Source organism: Sander vitreus, chromosome 18 (genome assembly GCF_031162955.1).
Source record: "Sander vitreus isolate 19-12246 chromosome 18, sanVit1, whole genome shotgun sequence".
Classification (NCBI taxonomy): domain Eukaryota; kingdom Metazoa; phylum Chordata; class Actinopteri; order Perciformes; family Percidae; genus Sander; species Sander vitreus.
Window position 1 is genome coordinate 15,838,329 of NC_135872.1, and position 27,086 is coordinate 15,865,414.

The 27,086-nt window shown below is 40.1% G+C and overlaps 1 protein-coding gene across 2 annotated transcripts; it reads right to left on the reverse strand.

Annotated features, from left to right (window-relative positions):
- Positions 1-73: 73 nt before the first annotated feature.
- On the reverse strand, positions 74-25,544 carry hbs1l (HBS1-like translational GTPase). Of its 2 annotated transcripts, XM_078275224.1 has the most exons (18): positions 25,332-25,528; positions 24,564-24,629; positions 24,230-24,358; positions 23,769-24,020; positions 10,271-10,379; positions 9,720-9,970; positions 8,259-8,424; positions 7,402-7,519; positions 5,800-5,946; positions 5,245-5,319; positions 4,970-5,087; positions 3,011-3,079; positions 2,806-2,910; positions 2,105-2,195; positions 1,875-1,983; positions 1,641-1,741; positions 1,313-1,457; positions 74-1,088 (listed from the first exon to the last, which is right to left on the reverse strand). In XM_078275224.1, the coding sequence occupies exons 1-18, from the start codon at positions 25,372-25,374 to the stop codon at positions 1,077-1,079; spliced, it is 2,106 nt and encodes a 701-aa protein (XP_078131350.1). In that variant the 5' UTR covers positions 25,375-25,528; the 3' UTR covers positions 74-1,076. The 2 variants fall into 2 exon arrangements, with proteins under 2 accessions (XP_078131350.1, XP_078131351.1); XM_078275225.1 differs by lacking the exons at positions 74-1,088; positions 1,313-1,457; positions 1,641-1,741; ... (9 more) ...; positions 9,720-9,970; positions 10,271-10,379 and adding an exon at positions 19,314-21,953 and having other exon boundaries at positions 25,332-25,544.
- Between the last annotated feature and the right edge of the window lie 1,542 nt (positions 25,545-27,086).

The window sequence follows — 27,086 nt, forward strand, 5'->3', positions numbered from 1 at the left end:
TAGAGAATTCTTTTTATGAGTGGGATAAAAAGGAGATGCTTCAAACTGCTGAAATCAAAACCCAAACCACAGATTACTGATGTCAAGTTCATTTTGCATTGTCTTCCTTCACATTACCTTCACCAACACATGGAGAAAACAGAAACACAGCTCCTTCAACCCTCCCCCTCTTCGCTGAGTCTTTGATAGAAAAAAAAAAAAAAACACTGATGAGCACTTCAAAAAGCATGTTGGTGCTTTACTGTTAAAGCATTTCAAGTATCTTTTGTTGACATAAATGAGAATGATGTCTCTTTATCAAGAGGGGAAAACTGGAAAGTTTCCCTTTTTTGTTTACAAACTATCTTGGTTACAGTGTCTCCACGTATGTCCCCATGCTTATGGTAAAAATAATAAACATTGCTTTCAACTCCCGCATGACATTATATCTCATTCATCATTTCTGTCATTTAAGATTAGTTATTTCATGTCAGTGGTTTTGATTAGGAGAGCCTTATTATACTGCGAAGCTGTGAGGTTATTCCTCATCATAACTTGACAGAAAAAAATGTGGACTCCATACACCAGAAAGCAAATGTCGTGCTAACACCACAGCTTATTTGTCAACAGCTCCAGTTAAACTATCTGCACTGGTTGCTACACCAGGATTCTTACCTTTCAAGTCAAGATAAATGATCAGCCATGGCTTCTTCAGGGAAAGTACATTGACATTAATCACTGTTCAAATTTCAGTGTGGTAAGATTGACTTTCAGAGTTAGATTATATTATTGTTTTGGCTTGATCAAACAGTGAATTTAGAGCAACAAGGTTTTACTAAAAAACAAATGGTCAGACGGTGGGGAAATTTGAAGAGGAGGAGGGGCACTGGGTAATGCTCCTGTTTGCTGGAGGAGGCTGCTCAGCATCATGCCACATTGTAACTGTGCAGTTAGTGTTGACGCTAGATGGAGAGGTCGCTAGATGAATGTGACACTGAGTCCATAAGGGGAATCTCTTGAGGAATTGCACTTTGTCTCTGGCTGCATGCAGTCTCCAGAATAAGGTCTGACTGGCTCTGTGTTGATGGAAAGGCTCTTCATTCTTTGATCTGCCGTGGGGAAACATCAAAAGGAAACTGACTCACGACACTTTACCGAAGAGAGAAAACTATTAAATGAATAACTTCTTAAAAAGACCCGAATACCGATATATAAAAAGATATATAGAGTAGAAATATGCACTAGTAGTTAAAAAACATCAACCCGCTTTCATGCAATAACACACAATCTATATGTTGTTTTTGAATATGTCCTAAAGTTAGTTGCACTTTACCTCAGTGACAACCCCTGCAGCAATGGTGGAGCCGACATATCTGAGCATGAAGCGGCCCAGCTCCTTGAAGTCCTTGTACAGCTCTAATGACACCGGCCTCTGGGTCTGGATCTCCACGATGGCATTCATGCCTTTACTCAGGCACCTTAATAGGAAAGACACACACACACACACACACACACACACACAGGAAGGATATGAAATATTTAATAAAGTGGAAAGTATTATGAAGCACCTTCAACAGTGACTCTGTTCATCGTTTCAGTAAGGAAAATCCTTACGTGTACTGTATATTGGTAACATAAAATGTAATAGAATGCACACTCACTTTGGTTTCTTCTTGAGGACCTCACCACTGCTCTTGTGTAAAATGCTGATCAGTTTCCTAATGGTTGCCGGCTCACTGACTGTGTGGTAATGCAGCAATACCTACACCACGCACACGCACACACACAATGAACACACATGCACATAGAATGCAACAGAAACAGAGATGTAAGAATGTACATCCAGTACACATGCTAGTGTAAACTGTTGTGTGACTGTGTTTGCTTGCACTTACTGGGAAGCCTTTTGTTATGGGAACCTCGATATTGAAGAGAAGGATTCGGGCTCTAAATCGAGTACAGACTCGAATAGGCTCCTTGGGATCACAGAACACACAGCCCACACTGAAAGGAAGCAGTTATCACTAAATATGTAGCCAAATGTGGCAGTCTAAACATGTAGGTAACAGACATCATGAGTAAATGTGTGCTTATATTAAATAAACAGTGGTAACATTTTGTTTACTTGATCTTGATGATGTCCATGCCGGTGACTGTCAGGCTGACATGGTCTCCTGCTGCGGCCCAGTCCAGAGCCTCATCGTGTAGAGTAATACCTGCAGTACACACAGACAGAGTGGAAGTCACCCAGCTGCCACAGGATGGCAGCGTTTATCACCACTCACCAACTAGTCACCAACATTCAGAGATGCACACAAAAGGTGCACTCAGATGCCGTTTTGTTGAAGCCAAAGTGCTATTTACTCAAAGAAGAAAAGAAACTAGTTGTTAATGTCAGCACAGCTTAGTGGAGAATCCTGCCTGAGAAAGTATCTTAATGTATGATCCAGTATCTTTAGTTAATTTGAAATGTTTTAATGAATTGTACGTACGTGTGTATTTTCTTTTGCCATTAGATGCTGACAATAAGTTAAGTTAGTTCTTTTTTTAGGTATGTATCCACCTGTGTAGTGGCCTCCTTGTCAGCATATTAGCAGCTGTCTGTGATACAGGCGTCATGCTCTGCTACTGCAGATAACAGAGCCTCGGTGAGCCTTTGTTCTGCTCTCATGATAAATAATTTTGTGACGTGAAGGTTTATGTGTGCTTTTCCTCATTGCCATCTTTGAAGAAAATGCTACGTAGGACTACATGAAAATGAAAGGTGAAGTACCAAAGTAAGCCACCATGCCAGGCTGGCAGTAAAGACACACACAAAGTGCGTACCTTTGACAGTGCAGGTTTCATTGGGAGGCATAGCCAGTATTCTCTCTCCGGTCTGAATGTAACCAGCCTCGATCTTCCCTGTAACACAGAAGCCTGAACCCTGGTCTGGGGAAAGAAATCCAACATCAGCTTTAATTTAGAATAGGAGAAATGAAAAGGGACATGAACAAAATCACACACACTAAGTCTGCGTCAGTAACTTTACCTTTGAACACATCGGAGACACACAGTCTGAACGGTTTGTCTACAGATCGCTGGGGGGCTTTGAAGGCGTCTTTAGAAGAGAGGGAAACAACAGAAGCCAAATAAAAAAAGAGGAAGAAAACAATGACAAGCAGAATGTCTAGAATAATACTACAAGAAGTCTGGAGACCAGTGGTGATGAATCATTTTAGCTGGTACTAGATGAATAATGCTTTTGTGCGGTCACTGGCCCTAAGTTCAGACGATCGTCACTTTACCGAAATGCCCTGTGAAATCCATATGCAAAATGAAGAAACTATACATTATTTCCTTCCGTTTTATCCATTAGTCAATCAGTGCTGCAGTGAGTAATTTTCAAGTTAATATTCCACTCAAAATTTGTGCTTTGAGTATCAAACATTCAGCCTGAATTCAGTCTGTCACAATGTTTTCCAACAGCGAAAAAAAGTGCCAAAACATTTGTAGGAACATTTCAAACCACTCCAGCAGCATAATCACCTTCTAGACTTGTACACACGGTATATACAGTAAGATGCAGCTTTGAGCTTCAAAACGGAGAAGCAGTGCATTTCGTTTATCTTAGAAAAAAATATGACGAACATATTGAGCATATCAATGGACAGCAAAGAAGTGAATTATGAAGGACTTAAAGACTCAGTGCAAACCTGTCACCACTGGAATCCTTGGTAACTGAATGAAGTCATGGTGATCACTTGCTAGCAGAGTGCTATTTCATGGCCAGACAGTAAAGGTTTGATTAAAGTATGATTTCATTCCATTGGTTGATTTTATTTTTTTTACAGTAAAAGCTTATTAATATTGGATATAAGTCTAAAACCCAAAAACGACAATCATGTTTGTGCTCGCATTTGCAACAGACCCATGATGAAACCAGCGCAGAAATGCAGCTTATGTATTTTTCACTTTTACCCAGAGAGACCTGGGTCTAATGGCGTTTTTCCACTACATGGTACCTGCACGACTCAGCTCGACTCTACTCGCGTTTTTTGGTTTTCCATTATGAAAAAAAGTCCTTAGTACCTGCCAACAGGTACTTTTTTTAGTATCACCTCCGTTGAGGTTCCAAGCGAGCTGAGGCGATACCAAAAGGTGACGTGAAAACCTGCAGACTACTGATTGGTTGGAGAGAATCGTCACTAACAACTGATAACTAATAATCATTGCTAGCGACAGATGGGGGTGTCCTGAACAAACCCGCCATTTTTAAATAGTTTAGCCAGCGGTGTTTTTTTTGCTGCCTCCAGCTTCTTTTGAAACAAAATTTGTCTTCTGGCTGTGGCAACAGCCACATGCCGAGAATCAAAAACAACACAACATTCAACGTTCTGTGTGTGTGTGTCGCGTTAGGTCGCGGCAGTTTCCTGCGGCGGCGCTATGGCGACCAGCCACGCTCGCCTCACGCATTAGGCGGTACTAAATCTGCAATGGAAAAAGGAGGACGGGGCACCGCGGCCGAGTCGAGCAGGTACCACGTGGTGGAAAAACGCCATAAGTTAGGGGTGGGAATCACCACAGGCCTCACGATACAATATCAGCTAGATACTTATGTCACAATAGGATATTATTGTGATTTGAAACATATTGCAATATTCTGTGATATATTGCAATTTATTACCTTTTTTTCTAACTTCAAATTTTTCCCAATTTCAAATGATGTCCCCAAATGGAAACTTTTGTCAACATCGGTGTTACCTGAAAAGATAGACTTCTCTGTTTGTTCATCTCACTTCAATTGTATTGCTGCAAAATGGGATTTTCAAGCAGACAAACTGACCAACACATACATAATAATAGATCAATAATCAGCATCTGTGCATCGATACAGTATTGCCATGGTAAATATCGCGATACTATTCTGTATCGATTCCCCCCCCCCTAGTCTAAGTGTCAAAAAGCAGTAAACGCTTTGGGCAGCTTGCAGCATGCCAGTGTGCATTACCAATCTGCTCCAGCAGGCTGGGACCAGAGTACCAAGAGGTAAGTTGTGACACTGTACTCCTGGTGGTGAGGTTCTCTCCTGACAGACCGCTGCTGGGGATGTAGAAAACATCAGACTCCTGGAAAAACATATAAACACTGGATCAAATAAAAGAAGAGCTAGGAAATACTACTTGTCCTCGGCCAAATATATTAAATTAGTTATTATACCAACGCTGATAAACAGTTTAACATCCTAATATGTAAAGATGTCTCTTGACTTGGTGCAAAACATACCTTGAATCCTGCCTGCTTGAGAAAATGGCCAAGTTTGGTAATGATGTCTTGGAAACGCTCTTGTTGCCAGTTTACCTGATTTGTACATACACAAAGGAAAAATACAAAAGACAGAAAGTTTCCCCTTCAGCACGGCTTTGAAATGGAAATGTTTCAGCAACATGCCAGTGATTAAAAGGAAAATGAAAAGGAAATACACACACACACACAGGCTGTCTTCTCTCCTGACCAACATTTAGATGTCTTGCACTTTCAGAAAAAGGTTCTAGGTTGTATTGCAGACCAAAATCTGTGAACTGCATATATAGCAGCTTACACATTATTATAGAACATATACATTCTGCTGCTTGATTAATTTTTTTCTATCTGAAGTGTGTTTAATGAGGGTAATTTTTAACCCAATTTTCACCAAAAAAGTATTTTTTTTTTATTTTTTATTTTTTTTTAAAAAGGAACAGATTGCATTAAAGTGTGTTAACGGTCAAATCAATCACCAGTGTTGTAAGCCCCTAATGCATCGCCACTTTGTGTCAGTAATGTGTAGCTGGGTCTGACCTGGTCCATCTTGTTGACCGCTACAGCCAGCTGAGTGACGCCAAGTGAACGCACCAACAGGGCATGCTCTCTGGTCTGACCGCCCGCCTCGAAGCCTGCCTCAAACTCTCCTCGGCTGGCGTCCACCACCAGCACCGCCACGTCGGCCTGGAGAGACAACCAAGGGGAAAGATAAGACCCACATGCATCTGGTTCTGCTGAGGCAGATGTGAGCGTTAAAATCAAACACAAACTCAATTCTGTAGGTAATTCAACAGCTGAATTCTGATGTTTTAACATAGGAAACATGTAAGACATGAGACAGCTTTTGTGAGGCTCAAGAGTGGAATGTCTGTAATGGTAGAAAGCATTTTTAGCTGCATCAAACCATCAAATCAGAAAACTTAATGTCTTATGCACAAAGGCTAATACAGGGAAATACAATAACTGTAATTTAAGCTTAAAGCCACGATGACACAAGACGACACAATAGATAAGATATTGGAACAATAATGCATTTTTAAAAAAACGTATGAGTTTTTCTACATAGTACAAATTTTATCCAGTTTAAACGTGCTCAACGACAGGCGAGCTGTTGTTGCTCATCTTTGATGGCAAATATTTATTTTAATAAGTATTAAAAAGCTAAATACAGTCAAATACATCATACAAACAGTAATGTAGAAAGGTTGGTTCTCTTTTTAAATTAATGAACACTTTGCTGGAGATAATTACAGGCTGAGAAATATCATCTTGAGCCTCAGAGCATGTGAATGACAGACAACTTCATTTGCTTGCAGCAGAAACCCCTTAGTCACTACATGATGAGGCTGAACGTGAGGACAGTCATATTGTACAAAGAGAAATTACACGAGTGCCTCAAAACAGAGACAGACAAGCACACCCATGCCTGCAAAAACACCTTGTGACACCAACACCCAAAACCACGAAAGTTATTTCAAATCATGCTGACGGGTGTGGCAAGCCGAGGGTATACCATAGAAGGGAAAGGAAGTATTTTAAATTGAGCGGAGGTTCGTTAAGTCAGAGAGATGCTTAGTTTCACCGTGAGGCTTAATTTTAATCATCTTCAAGGGTTAAATGTAGTTTACTGATATATTCAGCGGTACTGGAAGATGTTAATATTTTGTGTACTACTTATGGGAGGCACACAAATTTCATTTTTTGTTTTTCATTCATTTTATCCATATAGTCCTCTCCTATACTACATTATATTCATTATTCTCCTCTTATATACATGGTGTATATATATACTCCTGAGCCACTTTGCTCAGGAAAATTGGGATAACTGCTGCATATATGCACACAGGTCTAAAGTATTCAACTGTACATACATGAAGCTTTCTAACTAATTTATTTGTATATTTCTTTCTAACTCATCTGTATCCTCGTCTTCTCAGGTTATTGTAACACTTAAATAAGTAAAAAAGGAAAAGAAAGATACACACTGGGTCCCATTTCTATTACTCATTGACTGTTCCTCTTCTAGCATAAACACCTATAACAGCAACAACAGGAGGTCTATACTCTGACATGCAGAGATCTCTCATTCACTATGTTGGTTTATATGCGTTGTGCAGGCTGATTAAATACTTGGTATACCTGTGCAGCTCCTGTGATCATGTTGGGGATGAAGTCTTTGTGTCCTGGTGCATCCATCAGGGTCACCACCTTAGAGTTTGTCTCAAACTTGGTCATGCCCACATCCATCGTCACACCTCTAGAGCAAACAAAGAAATGAGGGGATTTCTTTTTAACAAATGAAAAAAATGCATCTGTAATGTGTACACTAGTTTTTGTAGAACTTCAACTGTGAAAATGCTGTAAATAAAACAATGGATGGATGTTGATGGTGAGATGCTGAGCAACTGGACTGCCTTATTAGGTAAGTTGTCAATTTCAGTTAAAGGGCAACGTCTCCTAGTGGGCGAGGCTCTCAGTCAGATGCTTTAAGTATTTCGCATTCACTTCAGAAGTTACTGATAAGTGAATATGGATTCCCACCCAAGTCACTTTCTGTTTCTCGCGTATTTCGCTTCCGTTTCACTCTGGTAACAACAACAACAACAGAGACAGCAAACGAGGGCATATGTTCTCAACATATTGCCCTTGTTAAAGGTTATCGATGGAAATGCTATTCATCAGCAAAATGCATCCGAACTAGTGTAGGAAAGATTTGGTCCTTCTCATAAACAGGCCATTTTTGCCTGATCACATCCAGGACAATATGACGTCAAGTTACAATAATTTGCACCAGAAATGGGACAAAATGTTTGGCTCTCAAGATTTGCATGTTATCAACCAAAGCAGATAGCAGGGAGAGGCTGCTGTTTGGTAAGCATCAAGTGCCCCTGTCCATCTGTAACCAATCCTGACCTCAATGTGGAGGGGGACAACAGAGAGTTGTCCTGTCCATGCATATGTATCTGTTTGGGTGTAGCTTCACGTTCAAAAAGTACCTGTCCCTCTCCTCGCCAGTTTCGTCCAGGACCCAAGCATAGGCGAAGGAGGCCTTTCCCGCCTTCTTCGATTCCTGCTCATACTTGTGCATGGTGCGCTTGTTGACATTGCCCAGCAGATAAAGCAGGTGGCCCATCAGTGTGCTTTTACCTGCATCCACATGACCTGCAGAGAGGAATAATGTAATAATGCTGAGGAGTTAAAGATGAAGAGAGGGAGAAACAGAAAGATATAAAGGAGCTCAGAGGGTGGGGAGTGGTAGAGGACACTAGGGAGGGATGTGTGAGGACAGAGGAGGAATGTAACAAGAGTGATAAGATAGTGGAAGAGAGAAGATAAGATATTGCAAAGAGAAGCCACAGATGGGAGAAGGAAAGAAGCAGCATTGCTCAAGTGGAGGGAGGTGCACAGAAATGGGAACAAGGATCGAGGGTGAGAGGGGGAAGGGAGAGGGCTGTGGTGAAACGAAAGGTTTCACAGCCTGTGGGAAACTAGAATCATCTGCACTTCTGAAACTACTAAGTCACTTTTTCTGGTGTAACTGAGAATGAGAAAACATGATTAAGCAACTGCACAGGTCTGCAGTTCAACTCATTTACTACTATTAAACTTAGACTTGTGCACTAAAAAGGCAGACTGAAGATTAAAAGTGACTGCTCATTTATATCATTTTATCGCATGTTCAATTGTGAATAATGAAAGCTAATGTTATAAAACACCAGGAAGAGCCAGGCTGTAAAATGGATATCAAACCTACTAGAAATGTTTTTTTTTAAGTGTGCACAGTGCTATGTGAATCTACTTGCAGTGATACTGATACTATGTAATGATGAATGTGAAATGAATGCTTATCCAAAATAAAAAATAAAAGTGACTGCCCAGTAAAATCAAAAAGAAAATGGCAGAGTGTTTATGAGTGACAAAACGTGTACATTTACAATTTTAAGGATGTGGCAGAAAATCTGGCACTTTTTTTTTTTTTTTTTTCAACAGCAGCTATGTATGCATTGTGTGGCCTTCTGGGAGAACTAGATTTTGTTTGAGGGAAATGGTTGAAGAAATGTTCCTGCAGGGAAGACTCCGCTATATTTTGAGACCTCATCCCCAAAAAATGTGCTATGGTATTTACCAAATATATAAAGTTCCTTCAGCTTTAGTTTTTATTGCATCAAAAATAGTCACAGATGTTACAGTAGTACTGTATATCGCTTAATAACTCAGGCAGCACTTCTTCTGTGTATTTAACTGTAGATTAAATGTGTACTGTAGGATAGTAAGCAAGTCAAAAATTGTTATACGAGGATGGAAGATGGAAGGGAGCATCATATTTTTCAGTCATGTTTGTGCAGAATTGACATTTGTTTCCTTTGTTATTGTGCTGCTCCCTAGCCCTGCCCCGCTGCTTAATGTGCTATGGTAAAATTTGAAGTTATGAGTTGTTTTATGTATTTTCTTCCTACCTATAACAACCAAATTTAACAGAGGTTTGCCCCCCTGCCTCTTCTCCAATTCAGCTTTGATATTGATCGACTGCCGAGCCTTTCCAGAGGAGCGGCCTGGGGTGGGAACTGTGGAGGGCTCGTCTCCATTGGACCCTTTAGCTGGAGTCTCAGGGCGCTTGGGCGTGGCCTCTGAGGCAGGGGTTGCGGTGGCGTCTTCAGGGCTGCCACCACGGCGTACCGAAGCCGTGATAACACCATTCTCCCCTGTGCTGAGGAGAGAATGTGGACGAGTTTAATCACGATGAAATGTAACCCTTCACTGCAACAGATAATCAAGCAAGTATACAACTTCCGAAATCCTTAGTAGCACTTATGCATTCCTAAAAAAGAAAGGTTTATCTAGACTAGGGTGCTCACTCACCACTGAGGTTCAAAGCTAATCCCAATGTACAGGCATAACTACTTGTCATTTCAAATAAAATTACTATTTCGCATTTCATCATAGCGTAAATGCTTTGTGGCGTTTCATAGGAACGATGTGCATTTGTGTGCAGATGTGTTTTAAGTACCTGGGAACATCAAAGCCCATGGTCTGCTTCTTGCCAGAGACGGTCATACGGGCCACTTTGGGTACCACTTCAGAGTCCAGTTTATTGTGAGACACATCTCTGCTTTTAGCTACAGGGAACAGAGGGAAACAAATCAGTTCACCTGCTCACAAAAAAAGGCAATTATGACTCACTGTAGCCAATATCTATGACGTGAGGAACATGCAGCATTTTTTTTTCCGATAGAAGTGACCTTCAACGTGTGAGAAATGGCTTACTGGTAAACAGTAAAAGGTTTCTCCCACCAGATTTTCCAGAAAAATTCTACTGACCCTCAGTCAAGACAACTATTGCATAAAGATCATCTAGGTGTAAAAGTATATATATATATATACATACATACACACACACATATACATATACACACACACACACACAAGTTGACAGTGTAAAAGTCTGGGAATAGAGTCATCCTGACATCAGAATAGTAAATAATTTATCAGTGAATGTAATTGGGTGAAACGCTGACTGCATCAGCAAAATAGTAACATAAAATAAATGGTAACATTGTGCCAATACTATGTTAAGACATACAGAGGATATTACTACAATGCACTCTGTATGACTATTTTCTTGGTCATAGCAGTGTGCCTTTACTGGAATTGAAAGTATATATTGTTAAGTGAGAGCATGTGATGCTATCAGTTGCACTCTGAGCTTCCATCTGAATGGTTCATATTCTGCAGCAGTGAGACATGTTCAGGTCATTGCTTTGTCATCCCAGTCCCAAATGGCCACCACTCCCAGTCATATCAACCTGCTACTGATTCATTTAGACTAGGCTGCACAGCCAAGCCTACTACACCCTGAGTGTGTCTGTGTGCATGTGTGCGGCAGTGACATCCTGGTTCAGAGAGGGTTAATTTCAGAAGTGGCCGTTGCCTCCCGTCTCCACGTAAATAGAGCAGTGTGACGGAGCACTTCGCAGAATGAATCTTTCTGAAAAGGTGTCACTTCAGCAAAGTACAGGGCTGGAGGTGACTGATTCAAACAAACTTGCACATAGAGACATCCACAACATACAAACACCAAAACGTGGTGTTTATTTGTTACAACTTTAAAAAGAGATATTGGTCAAAAAATTTTACTTTCCTTTTATATTTTTGTCAAAACAAGACATACTCCCACACACTGTCCTCACGGATTATATTGCAGCATTTCAGTCCTAAGACTTATCAAGAAAGAAAAGCAAGAGCAATACTGCTCAGGAGTTTGTTCCCTTTTGATGTTTGTCTTTTAAGATTTGTTAAGATTTTAGTTAACAGGTTTAGCTTTGGTTAAGAATGCATTTGATAAATCATACTAGTCCTGTGTGTGCTTCATGCAGTTTATTCATCATAAAAAATACCCTGAGGGAAAATGAGAGGAAAGGCGGTGTGATTCAACTGAATTATTAATGGACTTTCTCTAACCAAGCATTCTCTGAATGACTTGCTTTGCCTTAGAGAAAAAGTCCCTCTCATTCTGAAACACTGATTCACAAGCGAGGCAGCTCAATGCACCCTGATGAGGCTTTTTTCTTTATAAAGTAAAGGCATATGCATGTTTTATTCACACACACTGATCCCTATCTGTTCCAAAGATGGGAGCAGGGGACAACCAAGGCAAAGATATTCTCATTTTAAAAAAAGGTTTTAGCTTATTAAAAATGTTAGCTGCACATACAAAATTACAATGGATAAATGTATTTCTACACAGAAAGCTCTGAAACTACCTGTATTTGTAATAGACAGACAACTGCGAAAAAGACACCTAAAACAGTTGTATATCATCACTGTGTTATCTGTCCTGCAGTAAGCGGCAACATGAGATGGAGAAAGTACTCTGGGGAATTTTGGTTCTTCCTGCAGCTGGGGGCTTTTCATGTCCTTACTACAGTGGCATTGAGGTTTCTACCACCTGTGTCAAACAGGACACCAGCCAGCTTGAAATTTACTTATATGGAACATCAGCTGTGAAACAAATGATCTCATTAGATCACATCAAATCCAATAAGGTCATTAGGATCAGATCAGCGAACCAGTACACCTAACCTAATGTACATTTTGGAAATAAACCACAACATAAAAACTAAGCATCTACATCACCAGCCCATAATCATTAAGTACCTGAAGGTTGTTGTTTTTTTCTTCACCTCTCTATTGTAACCTGGGGTGAAACAGACCGGCGCACCCATTGGAAATCCCAAGTTTTTAAGTAATAAACAACCACTTTAACTAGAAGACATGTTGCTCTGTCAAAACTGTAATACCTTTGCAAACAACTGACTTTCCAGATAATAATTTGGGTTGGCCTGGGGGCAGCATTAAAGAGGGCGGCCTGAGAACAATCAGGTTCTGAGGCTTGGAGCAGGATCTCTTTACACTGACAGGTAAACAGTTGGTGCCCTCCCATCCAGGATTTATCTGGTATAGTGGACCCATGCAGTGACTAAAGAGTGAATGAGTCATCTGTACACCTTGGCCTAAGGGGCCCAACTGAGCACAGGATAAGAGAAGTCCACCCAGGATATGCAAATATCAACCCTCCCTCCCCCAGTTCAAATACACACAAGTTTGCAGGCAAAAGTAAAATAAAGTGTTTTAAGAGCAGGTAATGGGTCGACTGACAGCGTCACAGGGCAAGGTGGTTGTGTAAGTGAGAGATCCATGACAGAGAGAGCTATAGAGGCAGACGGAGAGAAATCCAGTCAGATGCTATACCTTCAAAAGCACAATACATACCCAAAAATTTTTAACTAATTAACTGCTGTGATGGTCATCACAATAAAAAATGAGAATTCTGGAACAGTTTCATAATGAGACTCCCTACCACTTGAGGCCGCTAAAGGCTGTAAAAGACAATTATGTTTGACTTAACTTAAATCTTCATTGGCCTACTGTGGGGGATAGTGGGTGGGTGGGGGGGAGACGACAAACCGATTTGAATATTGTATCAGAGTAAGTTTTGTTTTGTCTGGCTCTGGTTACAAAAAATCTTGAGGGATAGGAACCATTTGTGAAATGTGCAAAGAGTGTGAAGATTCAATTGATGCTTTAAGTTCCTACATAAGGTGATTTCCACCAGAGAAGATGAAGTGAAGTCACCTGGCATAGTACTTGTTTGGAATTAAAACCTACATACTGGCACTCCCTCACACATGATGTCCTATTTTTACTCTAAATGAATGGATATACAGATGACCCAAACTAAGAGTTTAACTTCATCCACATTTGAAAAATCGCTGAAGATATGAATGAAAATGACTGAGAGAAATGAGACATCTGGCAGAGAGAAAAGCTCCGAGTAGGATCCATCTGACCCCTTTCAGGATGAGACACACACACACACACACACACACACACACACACATCTATAAAAATATCATCTCCTTGTCATCTACACCCACCTACTCAGCAGACAGTAAAACTTGAGTCATATACCAACCACCTGAGAACTCTCACCGACTGTTTACAGACAGAAAATATAACTACAGTAAGATGTATCTCTGACCTTCAGCACGGTAACCACATTGTTAATGCACATTTGGATTAAAATCGTTTAACAAAATAATTTCACAAAAAAAGTCAACTTATTTTAAGTCTGTGGTGCATCCACTTTCCACTCAGAGCTCTCCTACTTAACTTAGTCATATAGTCCAGTGGTGGCTTTTTGTGTGACAGACATTAATCGACATCTGGAGTTTCCAAAGAAACAGGGTATAAACGACAAACACTCAGATATACTGTGTATGTATATATATATATATATATATATATATATATATATATATATATATATATATATATATTAGGGTTGTCAAAATAACACGTTAATTTCGATTCATTAATCTGAGAAAAAATAACGCGTTCAAAAAATTAATCCATTCCATATTGATGTTTGCATACAGACGAAAATCTGGTGCCACTGATATGTCTGCGCTTCTCTCTGCTGCTCTGAAACAGACGTTACAGGAAACACAAACCCCGCTGCATGTGATGCTAGTTAACACTATACTCAACAGCAGCTAACGTTAGCCTACCGCTAGCTAGTAGCTGGATTAAACACGGTTAAAATGCTGACAGCTAACGCTAAACGGTGTAAAGTTTTACTGTAGAAGATTCATCACCGGTATGTAACAATCTGCAGCTGCCGTCGGAGAAACAACACAGCCGGTGCGTTCAATGAAACTGGTAAACTACAGCCTTGTGGTGCATTTGAAGTTATTGTAAATGTCCTTTTCCTATCTGGTTGTTGTTTTTGTCGTTCAACAGCAATTTACTAGTGAAATAAGTTATTGTTATACATTATTATTAAATCATTTAATTTTGACCATATGGCCTTAGCAATAAACAAGCCGTTCTTTAATGTCGCCAACTGTTGTTTAGTACCCTTTTTTTTTTCTTTTCTTTTTTTTACTTTCGGTAAAGGTATCAGTTCAGGCACCGTTAATTATGTATGCGATTAATTAATCACAGAGTATGTAATTAATTAGATTAAATTTTTTAATTAATATTTTTATATATATATATATTAGGGCTGTCAATCGATTAAAAAATTTAATCGCGATTAAATCGCATTAATGTCATAATTAACTTGCAATTAATCACAATTAATCGCACATTTTTATCTATTCTAAATCCTTGATTTCTTTTTGTCCCATTATTTTTTCTCATTTTAATGCTGTTATCAACATGAAAAAGTGGATCGGCTTGTTTTGTGCAAATGTTTCTTTAAGTTTGTTCTTAGTTGAGGTATCCATGTGCTTCTGTCTGAAGCATAGACTGTTAATATTAATATACAGTCTATGGTCTGAAGTCATCCATTGTCGCCTGGCTTTGACGAGGGGGCGGAGAATTTGCATCAGCTGTGTGCTTGTCCATCAAGTGGTATTTCAGACTGGACGTGTTGCGATGATAGCTCAGTTCACGACAAAACACACAGATCACTTTGGTCTTGTCAATGGAACCATTTGGCAACTTTTTAAAAGTAAACTGTCTATTCAGAATCTTATTGGCATCCATTTCTGCGTCTCGCGCTCGCCATCCACTCAAAACATAACGTTAGCCTACTACTCTTTGGCCGGCTCGCAAGCCCAAACAAGTGTGTGCGGCGTGCCTGTAGTTTTGTTTTTTCGGTCTAGCTAGATCCGGTGTGGTGTTGTAGTTTTTCTAACCTTACTAGTTGTTGCAACAGCATGTGAAAAAAAACTACAAAGTTTGCTAGGCCAAAAAGAACGTTGAAATGGGTTTGCGTTAATGCAGTTAATAAACGCGTTCAACTGACAGCACAAATACGAATAAATATATATATATATATATACAAAACTCCTGAGCTTTCAAAAAAGCCGTCTGTATGGTAGAAACTTTATAAACATCTTTCCCTAGAAGGCAAAGTAATCATACTGTGAGGTTGATTTTGTAATCCTCATCCACCCTAATAATGACATGGCATACTGGAGAAGAGTTGTGTGTTGTTTTTTTAATTTAGGGTCTCAATTTTTTTTACCATGCCGTGAATTAAGTTAGTTGTTTTCCTGTTCTGTATGTGAAGTCTCTCTGTTGTGGAAAGTTGACATGACAGTCGCATACTGTCATACTGTTCATTATGTCTTCATCAACCTAACAATCAATGCAATAAATATTAGTGAACAATGGTTTCCCTGCACGTTGTAAAACATGCAAAATCCATTGCTTTACCATTGCTAGATGTGCAAATTACCAATGTGCGGCAATGCAGGTGGAACTGATGGTGCAAGTAGAGGACGATTCAAAAGTGTCCTAAATATCAATGTAATACTCATTATAACTTGTTGTAATATACAAGTGTTTGTTATGTGGGGAAGAGCTAATGAGGGTGTGAGTTCAGACACAGTGCGAAAGAGACCAAGCCGACTACCACAGGGGAATCGGAATGAAAATCAGTAGTATCGATAACACGCCATATACGCTTAGCTTCCAAGCAACTGTAAAACTGTTAACATGTCAATTATAGTATATAGGTCGGTACCTACCAAGCTGACCCAAGAACATCCACAGTTGACTCTGATGACTGAATAACCCTCTAAATTAAATATTTCTGCACTTCCACCGATACATTAGCGCAAAAACATTTTTGCTGTCATAGCAAGGTTTTTTGGCCAGTCACAGTAAAATTTCTGCCGCCACGATATCAGAAATAGGGCAGACGCACAACAGGGTTTCCGCTATGAACACCGCCGCTCCTTCAGCTATTTGTGAAAAGTCATAATTACACGACTCAGCAGAGCTATGTGCTCTACTAAACTCAAGCGAACTGTCATCCACTCTCTCTCCGCTTTAGGGTGAGCAACTGGAACCGTGACAGGACGTCATCACTCGCGAAGTCATGGCAACCAAATAAACAGGGCGAGTACTACTTGTCACTCAATCTTAGGCAAAGTGACAAACAGCGACGAAAGCCGCGACACTAAATCTGCCCTTGCGCGGGTCCCGTGAAATTTGACAGCTACAGTTTATTGGAAAATAGCATTGTGGACACTGTATTTGATGAATTTACCGTTTATCAGAGCCCAGATGAGACAAGAAGCTAACGTTAGCGAACACTGCGGTGACGGTCCCTCTGCCTTTGACTGACTCCCCGCTGAAGGAGACGCTGTATTCCTCCGACACGCTGTATTAACGTTACCGTTTTAAAACCGTTTTCCAGGTTAGTGGGGGTGCATACCGCTCAAAACCAACATGAAAAATGTAGCTAGTAATGTTAACTCAGCGTTTTGTTGTTAAACTGTGTGTAAAATGAGCGGCGACGTTAAATCACCCTACGGTACTGTCTATTTGATGGATGGTTTCAAGGTAACGGTCGGTAGCTAACATTAGCAGATAAGCCCATACTTTTTGACGTTCGACCCACCCCACGCTGAAAAATATTCTAGAGGAAACACTGCAACCTCTGTAGAAGTCAACTCTTATCTATATTTCTTGCAGCTTTTTCCATTCAAACAAAGAATCCTATTATTCTCTAAGCCATTTTTTCCTGTAAACATCTCACACCACAACAAAGCAGTAGTATCGATGGCACGTCAATCCAAATGCACACGCTTTCGTTTGACCACTTGTCGTGAGTAAAATGGTATTTTCCAGTATTGGCACCACATCACAACGCTATGTTTGTGCAACATGTACGCCTTGCAGAACTGCAGAGCTTGTAAAGACATTAAATGATTTGATCTGTCAAAGCCTTTGACAAAGCTGTGAAAGTTGAGAGACCTGATCAGAGTTTCCTACGTAGGTGGTGTGTAAGAGACACAGAGAGTTAGATGATCAGCCGCTGTCGGTGTTTGCTTGGGGGTGACATTTTCTCCAAGAGTGCAGCTTCCTGCTCAAACCCACACACTGGCTCGCTTTAAGAGAAAAAAAGGACTAAACAGTGGCTGGACAAACCCACTAGTTAATGAGACTTAGTCATTTCTAGATTTTCACATCTAGAAAAGATGTAGACACATACCTTCACTCACAGAACACACCACAAATTATCTATTACAACAAATTATGTCCAAACATCCTAATGCTCCCGGGACTTCACGTACACTGAGAAACTTGTTTGACTTCTAATGTTTGACTTGTCATTATTACCATTATCTGCACTTTATTATCTAGCATTTCCCTCAGGCATGCCAGTCTGTTTGCCACCCTGAGGGTTCACTTCACTCAGCTCTCTGCGCCTGTATAAAGTTTACACACATCTAGCCACAACCCTACCCCTTCACTCAAAGAACATCCTAACATTTAAGACAACAATGAGGCAGTGCAAGAAAACAACAGTAAGAAAAGTTTGACATCACCCCTCCTCATCTCCTCCTGTACCATTACTGCAACACAGAATAGTGTACCGACGACAACAGTAATAAGATTAGGTGGTAGATTTTTAGGGTTAAAACCACCACATATACAAAAGGTCTCCTCACGGTTGTTGCTGTAAGTGCATGTAATTATCTCCCAACCCTTGAACCAGACCTTGTCCAATCTTAAGTCTTAATCATGCATTTCTTTAAGTGAAATATTCACCATTCAAACCAATACCAATGACTCACACTAAACATGTCATATGCCTCAAGCAACACTGGGCTAACCTACAAAACACATACACTGCACCAGATACATAATGCAGTAGTTTTTCTAAAACATCTCATTTTGAAAATTCATCTCCTAAATATGATTACACCGATGGCAATAGTTCATCCTTAAATATAAACTTACTACTTAACAAACATACATACTCTACTAGGGATGGAGAGTTCAAGTAAAAAATCCAAACCGTTCAGTCTGCTAGTCACGGCTCAGGGCATCTATGTATTGTTTGGTGCGGTTTAGCCTCACAAATTTCAGTAAAAAGGCTTGTGCTGAAAAAAAAAAAAAAAAAAAAACGTAAAATAAAAGTTATTGGGGGGAAAAAGCCTTGCTCCGTAGTGAAACGCAACCGTAGTTGGCACGGATAGGTTGCCGAGTGCAGCTGTCAGTCTGTCTCGGTGCTGAATAAGAGCATTAGGATTTAGTGTTACCTGACAATGATGGGGAAAAAAGTGGTGAATAAAGGGGCAATTGTGTTCAAGCACTGTACAACACATCTGGCTTATGCTAGCAGCAATGCTACCAATATGATGGCACATTTACGAAGACATCCCGCCAGTGTGTCGATTGACAGCGCAAGTAGGGGAGAGTCGGGGAGTGAAGAGCAACACAGTAAATCACAAATTGTATTTTTCTTGCTGAGGAATATAAAAATAAAATGAACAGATCAGTGTTGTTTTGAAAACAGTGACCAGTGTGTGTTTGGGTTATGTTGCAGTTAATGTTTTTCTTCTTATGAACAGTGACACTTTTCCTTTTGATAAACAAAATCCAGCCATATTCCTTTCATTGTATTTCAAATACTTCACCACCCCAGAAAACAAGCCGCACTGTACCATGCACCATTTTAACATTTTTACACTCTGACACACAAAAGCACACCCAGACACAACCAGAGAGACACGCCCAGACACAGGTGCATTCAGGGTACCTACGTGTAGTCATCTTTATTTCGAAATTGGCAAATTAACCTCTGGCAGAGTGTCATGACACACCCAGTGTAAATCAAACTCATTAGTACATTGTAATATCAAAAGCTCTTAAGAGCAAAACAAAACTCCTTTTACCTCAGGTCTAAAGGCAGTCATTTTGAGTCATACAGTGCACACTTTATTCACAGTGCTTGCATTCATAGTTAACTCAATTCTTCAATATCAAACATTAAAAGTGTGTGTGTGTGTGTGTGTGTGTGTGTGTGTGTGTGTATGCGTGCGTGTACGTGTGTGTGCGTGCGTGCGTGTACGTGTGTGTGCGTGTGTGTGTATGCACGTGCATTTGTTCTCGCTCCCTCATGGGAAAATCTCCAGGTGTCCTCTAAACCAAAATGTCTACCCCATGATCTCAAACACAGGCAGCAGTAAACCAGAACAATGGTTAACTGATCCATATTCCAATAGCTGCAGCACACCTGCAAACAAAATCAACCTCTTTTTCTCTTTTGAGGGTTCATGCAGATCAAAACTAGAAAAGAGGTCATGCAGAAAGAAGGGAAAATTATATATATATTATTTATATAAATAATTTTCCCTGGCTAAGATTAAACTAATTTACTCTCATACAAAACGTGTCAATTAAAAAGTAAATGGCCATCCAAGCATAGAAAAATAAGACTTAAATAGAACAATTTTACCATAAATGAGAAAATAAAATACTAGTAGGTTTAGTAGTAGTAGTAATAAAATACTAGTACTTTAAAAGCTGTGATTATTTTCAAGCTGCCAGAGAGACTGAGCATTTACTGTAATCCTGCTTGACTTAAACAGCATTGACTTGTTTGCTTGCCTCTATAAAAAAATAATAATGCTGTGTGTTATTATGTTGTACTGTTGGTCCCAAAAGTTTATTTCAGTTAAAAAGACTGACGATCGAATGCTGCATCTCTTTGAGTTTAGTTCAGTTGGTGGAGGAAAGGCCGCCAAAAAGATCTCAGGTTCTCATCCCAAGTGAGTCAATGTAGCACCAACGAGACGCAGCTGAATAAGTGCTATTTTTTTATCCTCTTCTCTACCTGGTGAAAGCTTTTCGCTGATTAGCACGGACGATGTCGTCGGGTGAAGGTGCGTCAAAGCGGAATGGTACGATTGGCGAGAGTGGTACATGATGCTCTTCGGATTTGTCCTGTGATTTACACAGGAAGGACTGGTAACCACTTCCTGTCCTCTGACCTCTTACTTTTCCCCTCAATATATTCCTTTTCCTCTTCTGTTGTGTGTGGCTCTGAATCAACAAAGTAATCGCAAATACTGATGGTTGCGCAAAAACTGAAGCATCCAGCCCCACGGCAACTGACGTTGGAGAGGACGGTGAAGGGAGGTCGTTGTCAAAGTGACAAGGTCCTGCTTCATCTGACTGGGCCATGAGTGCACTCAAATCAATAGCCTGCTTCAGCTTAGGTAGCCTGACATTTTGGTTGTATGGTTTGTGGTCGAGCTTACGCTTGGTCCCACCCTCTGTAGTACTTTCTGCTAACGCATCAGCCCTCTCTGGTTTAGCTGGTGAAAGGAGCGAGGTGAGGGAGTACTGTGACCCATTTGAGGTGGTTGAGGTTTTGCCTTTGTGTTCAGATGCCAAATGTGACAAAGAGAGCAGCTCAGAGATGCCAGGTGGTTGTTTCAGGGCATTTGCTGGAGATTCAGCCTTGATGGGTTGAGGGGAAGTAAAGGAACTGCTGGTTTGATGTTGCAGGGCTAGCTGAGACAATGAGACAGTACCACCTAGGCATGCAGGAGTATTGTTGGTTGGTTTAGAAAAAGCGAGTGTGTTTGCTGGTTGTTTAGTGCTCTGTGATTGTGATTTAATGTGCGTATTCCTGTTTTGGTGCTGTGAAGCGAGGCCAGACAGCGAGAGTGTTTGTGCTGGTGCAGCCATCACAGAAGTTATACTGCTTTGGGGAGTAGGAAAGGAGGAACTCATGGTCGGGCTGCGGTTTGAATGTTCCTGGATTAAATCAGCCAATGATTGGCTTCCCTTAGGATCAGTCATTGTGGCTTTGCCTCCAGTCCCAACTCCAACTGGGTGCTGATTGCTCAAGAGGACAGAACTGAGACTCCCAAACCCAGGAGGAGCAGCCGGAGAAGAACTTGCAGTTGTTATCTTGGGAGTATTTAGCGACAGACTATGGAGTGAAACTGAGAGGAGCGAGGGAGCGGAGCCGTGGGATGCTGAAGTAATGTTTAAAGATGCCAACGTTCCCAATGAAAGACTATTCTGATTAGACATGATGGATGGAGGTGAATTAGGTCCTATGGTGAAAGCACTTGAGGGAACACCCAAACCTCTCCCCGTGTTAACTACTCCTGTCACCTTACTCTTCTGCTCATGCTGTGACATGAGTTGTGCCAGACTGGCACCACTGCTAACATCTGGACCATTGTTTTGATGGATAGAATTTAGAGTTTCAGAGCTGCTAACCACAGGGTCAACCTTATGTTGCGATAAGAGGTCACGCAAGTTTGGTGCACTTGTTTGCACACGTGGGTATTTGTGTTTGCACAATTCGGTCTGGGGTTTATGTGCATTGGATGTAATGTCTGTGTGAGAAGCGGGCAAGCAGGCTCCTTACCTTACAAGAGCCAATTGTAGTTGTCGGAGAGGAGAGACAGGAGGACCACAGAACAGAAGTCAGACGAATCATACAATAAACAAGAAGGAGAAGAACAGAAAGAAGGCACTCTGTTAAACATTTGCATGACTAAAATGTGTCATCGCACACGTGTGAAAAATGAACAGTGAAATGCTAATACTAATGAACATGACATCTTCTGAAGAACCCACAGGTATTCAGTCAAAAATATCATGATACAGTATTAGATGCTGTCAGTACCACCAAGCTATGTCTTCTTCAATCATTCATCAGCCCAGTCTACAACAGTCCAGTTCTTATTTTTTAACCAAGACTAGGCTCTGATCCTGCTTAATATTAATGCTTTAATTCAAGTGGCCTACATCAAAACCCATTACACCTACTTAATGGGCAATTCCTGTTATCTTTCATTCTTTACAGTACAGGCTTCTTTGTATTCATTTTAACTGATAAGCTCTCAGCTCTTGACTGGACTCTAAAAGCCAAATATATTCATAATTACATTTAAACCTACTACTTAAATATATTTTTTGTGTAATTCCTAATTATATCACAGTGAGAATATTATTCATCTATACTGAACTACTTCTAATTATTGATCGAGTGATACAAATAGAATAGGCCTTATTTGTGCACTGGAACCACCATGTATTTATGAAATCATGTAATTGAGTATTATTTCTTCAAAAAGGAAACTAGATCTATCAATAGCTACACTCACCTAAAGGCTTATTAGGAACACCTGTTAAATTTCTTGTTAATGCAATTATCTAATCAACCAATCACATGGCAGCTGCTTCAATGCATTTAGGGGTGTGGTCCTAGTCAAGACAAGCTCCTGAACTCCAAACTGATCATCAGAATGGGGAAGAAAGGTGATCTAAGCAACTTTGAGCATAGCATGGTTGTTGGTGCCAGACAGGCTGGTCTGAGTATTTCACAATCTGCTCAGTTACTGGGATTTTCACGCACAACCATTTCTAGGGTTTACAAAGAATGGTCTGAAAAAGGAAAACCATCCAGTATGCTGCAGTCCTGGGGGGTCAAAATGCCTTGTTGATGCTAGAGGTCAGAGGAGAATGGGCCCACTGATTCAAACTGATAGAAGATCAACTTTGAATTAAATAACCACTCGTTACAACCGAGGTATGCAGCAAAGCATTTGTGAAGCCACAACACGCACAACCTTGAGGAAGATCCCCACCGGGTACCATTCATCTCCACTAAAAATAGGAAAATGAGGCTACAATTTGCACGACCTCACGACAGTTGAAGACTGGAAAAATGTTGCCTGGTCTGATCAGTCTCGATTTCTGTTGAGACATTCAGATGGTAGAGTCAGAATTTGGCGTAAACAGAATGAGAACATGGATCCATCATGCCTCGTTACCACTGGGCAGGCTGCTGGTGGTGGTGGTGTAATGGTGTGGGGGATGTTATCCTATCAATATGGGCCAACATTTCTAAAGAATGCTTCCAGCACCTTTTTGAATCAATGCCACAAAGAATGAAGGCAGTTCTGAAGGCGAAAGGGGGTCAAACACGGTATTAGTATGGTGTTCCTAATAATCCTTTAGGTGAGTGTACATGGCAAGAAAAAAAAAACACTCATTATGAACCAACTGTGAAATATCTCAATCAATTTGCATACTGGATAAAAACCTTTTCAAATACTGTGCTTTATTTGGCAAATGACTGGAGAAAATGTTCAAATACCAGCAATAACCATTCTCTAATATGCAACTCCTGACCAATAAATTGGTCATAATTTGATCCGCTCCAGGCGTACCTTTCTCAGCCACGGCCGCTTGTTTGGTTCTTTGTGGAAGCGGTGCTTTCTCCTGGCTAACTCTTGCTACCGAAGCTGTCTCTTCATTGGTACTTCTGGTAACTGGGGCTGTTTTAGCGTCTTCAGACAGGACTGCATCCAATGCCTTCTGTGGGTCGAATCCACATTTTATGGCTGCCTGGGTCAGGATTGAGTCTGGCACTGCATCTCCCAAAACAGTCCGCATATGGTCCAGACAGGAATACAGCTTGGCTATAAGGTACAACACACACTTTAGACACAGACATTGTATTTGCGACCCAAAAAAAAAATTACAGATTAAACAAAGAAAACTACTTTTACAACAGGATCTTAATGCTTTTAATTAGCACATTTTCAAACACAAAGATCAAAAAGGTATAGGTCAGAAGATCTCCGTTATTTGTCACTTGTATACCATTATTTGGATTTCATAATATTACCTTGGTCAAGAGGGTCAAGGTTGTGGCTGATGGTAGGGGACATGGGTACATCATCTTCATATTCTTCCTCTTCTAAAGGCCCCTCTTTTGGTGCTTGCCTCTCTTGACGAGAGTAGATAAACTCATTTGCTGTATAAACCACAAACATCTTTACTTATTGGCCACTTACAAACTAGGAGATATGATGTCTGGTTAATGCTTATTGAAAATTAAAATAAACTTCATGAATACAAATCATATAAAATAAAGTTCTCATAGTTTAATATTGTCTAATGTATCAGCACACATATATTCTCGTTGACCTATAATAAATATTGCATTCACTGATACCAACCTGTTGCTGGTGATATACAGCAGTCGTCATCTACAGAATGTCCATAAATGTCATCATCGTCGAAATCTAGAAGAAAATATATTTAAGGTTCAATTGTTTTTCCATTTCTCTACTTTACAAAACATACACATGTAATGCATTTGTAGTCAAGAGAAAGAGTCCTTTGTTACAGCTGTCACTTTGCCTTGCCAGCAACCACTTTGCCTTGCCAGCAACTTTAACGTTACAGAATGCATAACGTTAACAAACAGTAGCTACATTGTGAGTCCGGTAATTTTCTGTAATAAAGTCACTGCAGGTTTAAGAATTTGGGAGGTTTAATAAGTTAATACGATCGAGGATGTCTTTATACCATATCCAACTTTGTATTAGAAAATTGTTTACATATTTCAAAACACTGGAAAGTTAGCAAGCTAGCTAGCTAGTAACGTGAGCCGTCGTTAGCTTTAGCTACCTAGTAAACAAATATTAGATAACGTTAGGTGTCGTTACATTATAAATTATAGACACATCACATAAAGTGTTAACGTTACTCAGAAAGGTTGGGTCGATAAGTAGATAATAGTATTATAGTGCAATATATCTTGTGCCGGGTGCCAGGTGACACGACAGCAACGTTATCTTGCCAGCTAACGTTAAACTAGCTAGCGTTAGCTGCTAGAGCGACAAATAACATTGAATCTTAGCTTAGCGGCTAACGATCTTAGCGGTTTGCGGCCTTGCAAGAACGCATAAACCGTTACCAACTAGCTAGTTAAGGTTATCTACCTTCATCGTAGTTGTAACCTCGAACATTTCTGTGCCGAGACATTTTGCTAAGTGTCTTCTCTCGCCCCCAGCGTAAATGTTTTTCGGCTCACAGACTGTTGACATGTGTCTCACTGCCCGACTGCCATTGCTGTTGCAGTTGTGTGAAATTACAGCAGTAGCTAATTTAACGTTGTCAGAATTGATTCAGCAGGCTCGGAAATAGATCAAACTAGGTTTTTAAAGGTCTCACATTTCGCCGTTGTTTGTGTCTTTTGCTGGATGACAGGCTAAATAATATAGTCATTAAAATAAAAACTTGGTTTCAGACAAGATTCTTTTTTTGCCGACGTAACTTCCTGTTGCAGTTTTTTTAAACTTTATTTAAAAAACACAAGTACATCAACAGTATGTACAAAGATGATCTATAACTAAAACTATCCATACCAGATGTGCATACATGAGAAATGTATCAAAAACACAATTAGTCTTAATTGCCTTCTTATTTTAAGGTATCGTATAGTGTCTTCCTGTGGCAGTTCTTCCAATGCGGCCTAGTTTTTATTACACATTACTGCATGGGATCAGATCTTCCAAACAAGGTTTACTTGCACTCTGTCTGACAGATAGAAACTGATTTCCAATCAAGTTATGTTTGTAGAACTTATTATCTGCTGTTGGAACTAATACATGTATTGGAATGACTAGGAGGAAAATAAACTTTACCAAAATATAGGCTAACGAAAATGTTATACATTTTCAGGGGCATAGCTACAGATAGAGATGGAAGTTTAATCAGTAGACCTATGTAACAGGATGTAGATCTAGTGATTAGGGTCACAAGGGTCTGAAGTGAAGGAAAAGGGTAAATGTCTGATTTATTTCTTTTCTTAGAAAACCCAGTGATCCTGATGATGATTATGGAGATGATACATTTAGTCAATATGTTTGCATGGGACCAAAATACAGTCAAACACTATTCTGTTTCGTTTTTTTAAATGAGGAAACACTTAAATACATATTAATGATGATGTTGTATTAATGTAAAAGAGGAAGCACAATAATGCAGATGAATCATGACAAAGTGGTTAAGAGCTTTTTTCCTCTCTGCACAACCTTGAGAAAATTATTTTAAGAGGTCAATAAAAGTACACTGAAAGAACATGAGAGAGTTTGCCTGCACAAAATACACGTTTGACTTTCAATCCCACCTGTGATCTTGGGGTGTGAATGTCTAAACCATATTTTTTTTTGTCAAAGGTTATGCCCTATGGTTAGAGACCAACCCATCTGATCCCACACTCTACACCTCGCACAAACACACGCACCCAATGAGTGACATCATTTTTTCCTATCTTTGTACCACAAGAAACTTATAGCCTGTCTACCACAAAAGGGAAATAGGTGTTTGTAAACCCTTGTGTGCTTGTGTTTGTGCACATGTTTATCTGTGACTTGGTCTTTGCATACCTATGTACTTTCTGGTCACACACATTTGTGTGCATGTGTATGCATGTGTGGGTTTTGATACATTTTGTTGTCCTGATCTCATCTACAGTAGCCTGTGTGCCGATGAAAGAGAAGAAGATGAAAATGTCAGACAATAATCTGATACCAGTGATGCAGGTGAAGTATACACTTGCACATCTGCACGGGTAAAATGAAATATGAGGTTTGGCGTGTCTCCCCAATCTATAAATAGAGCAGAATAAAGAAAGACGTCTGCTTAGGTAATTGTAAAGACCTTTTCAAAATGAATGGCTCATATTGCAACTG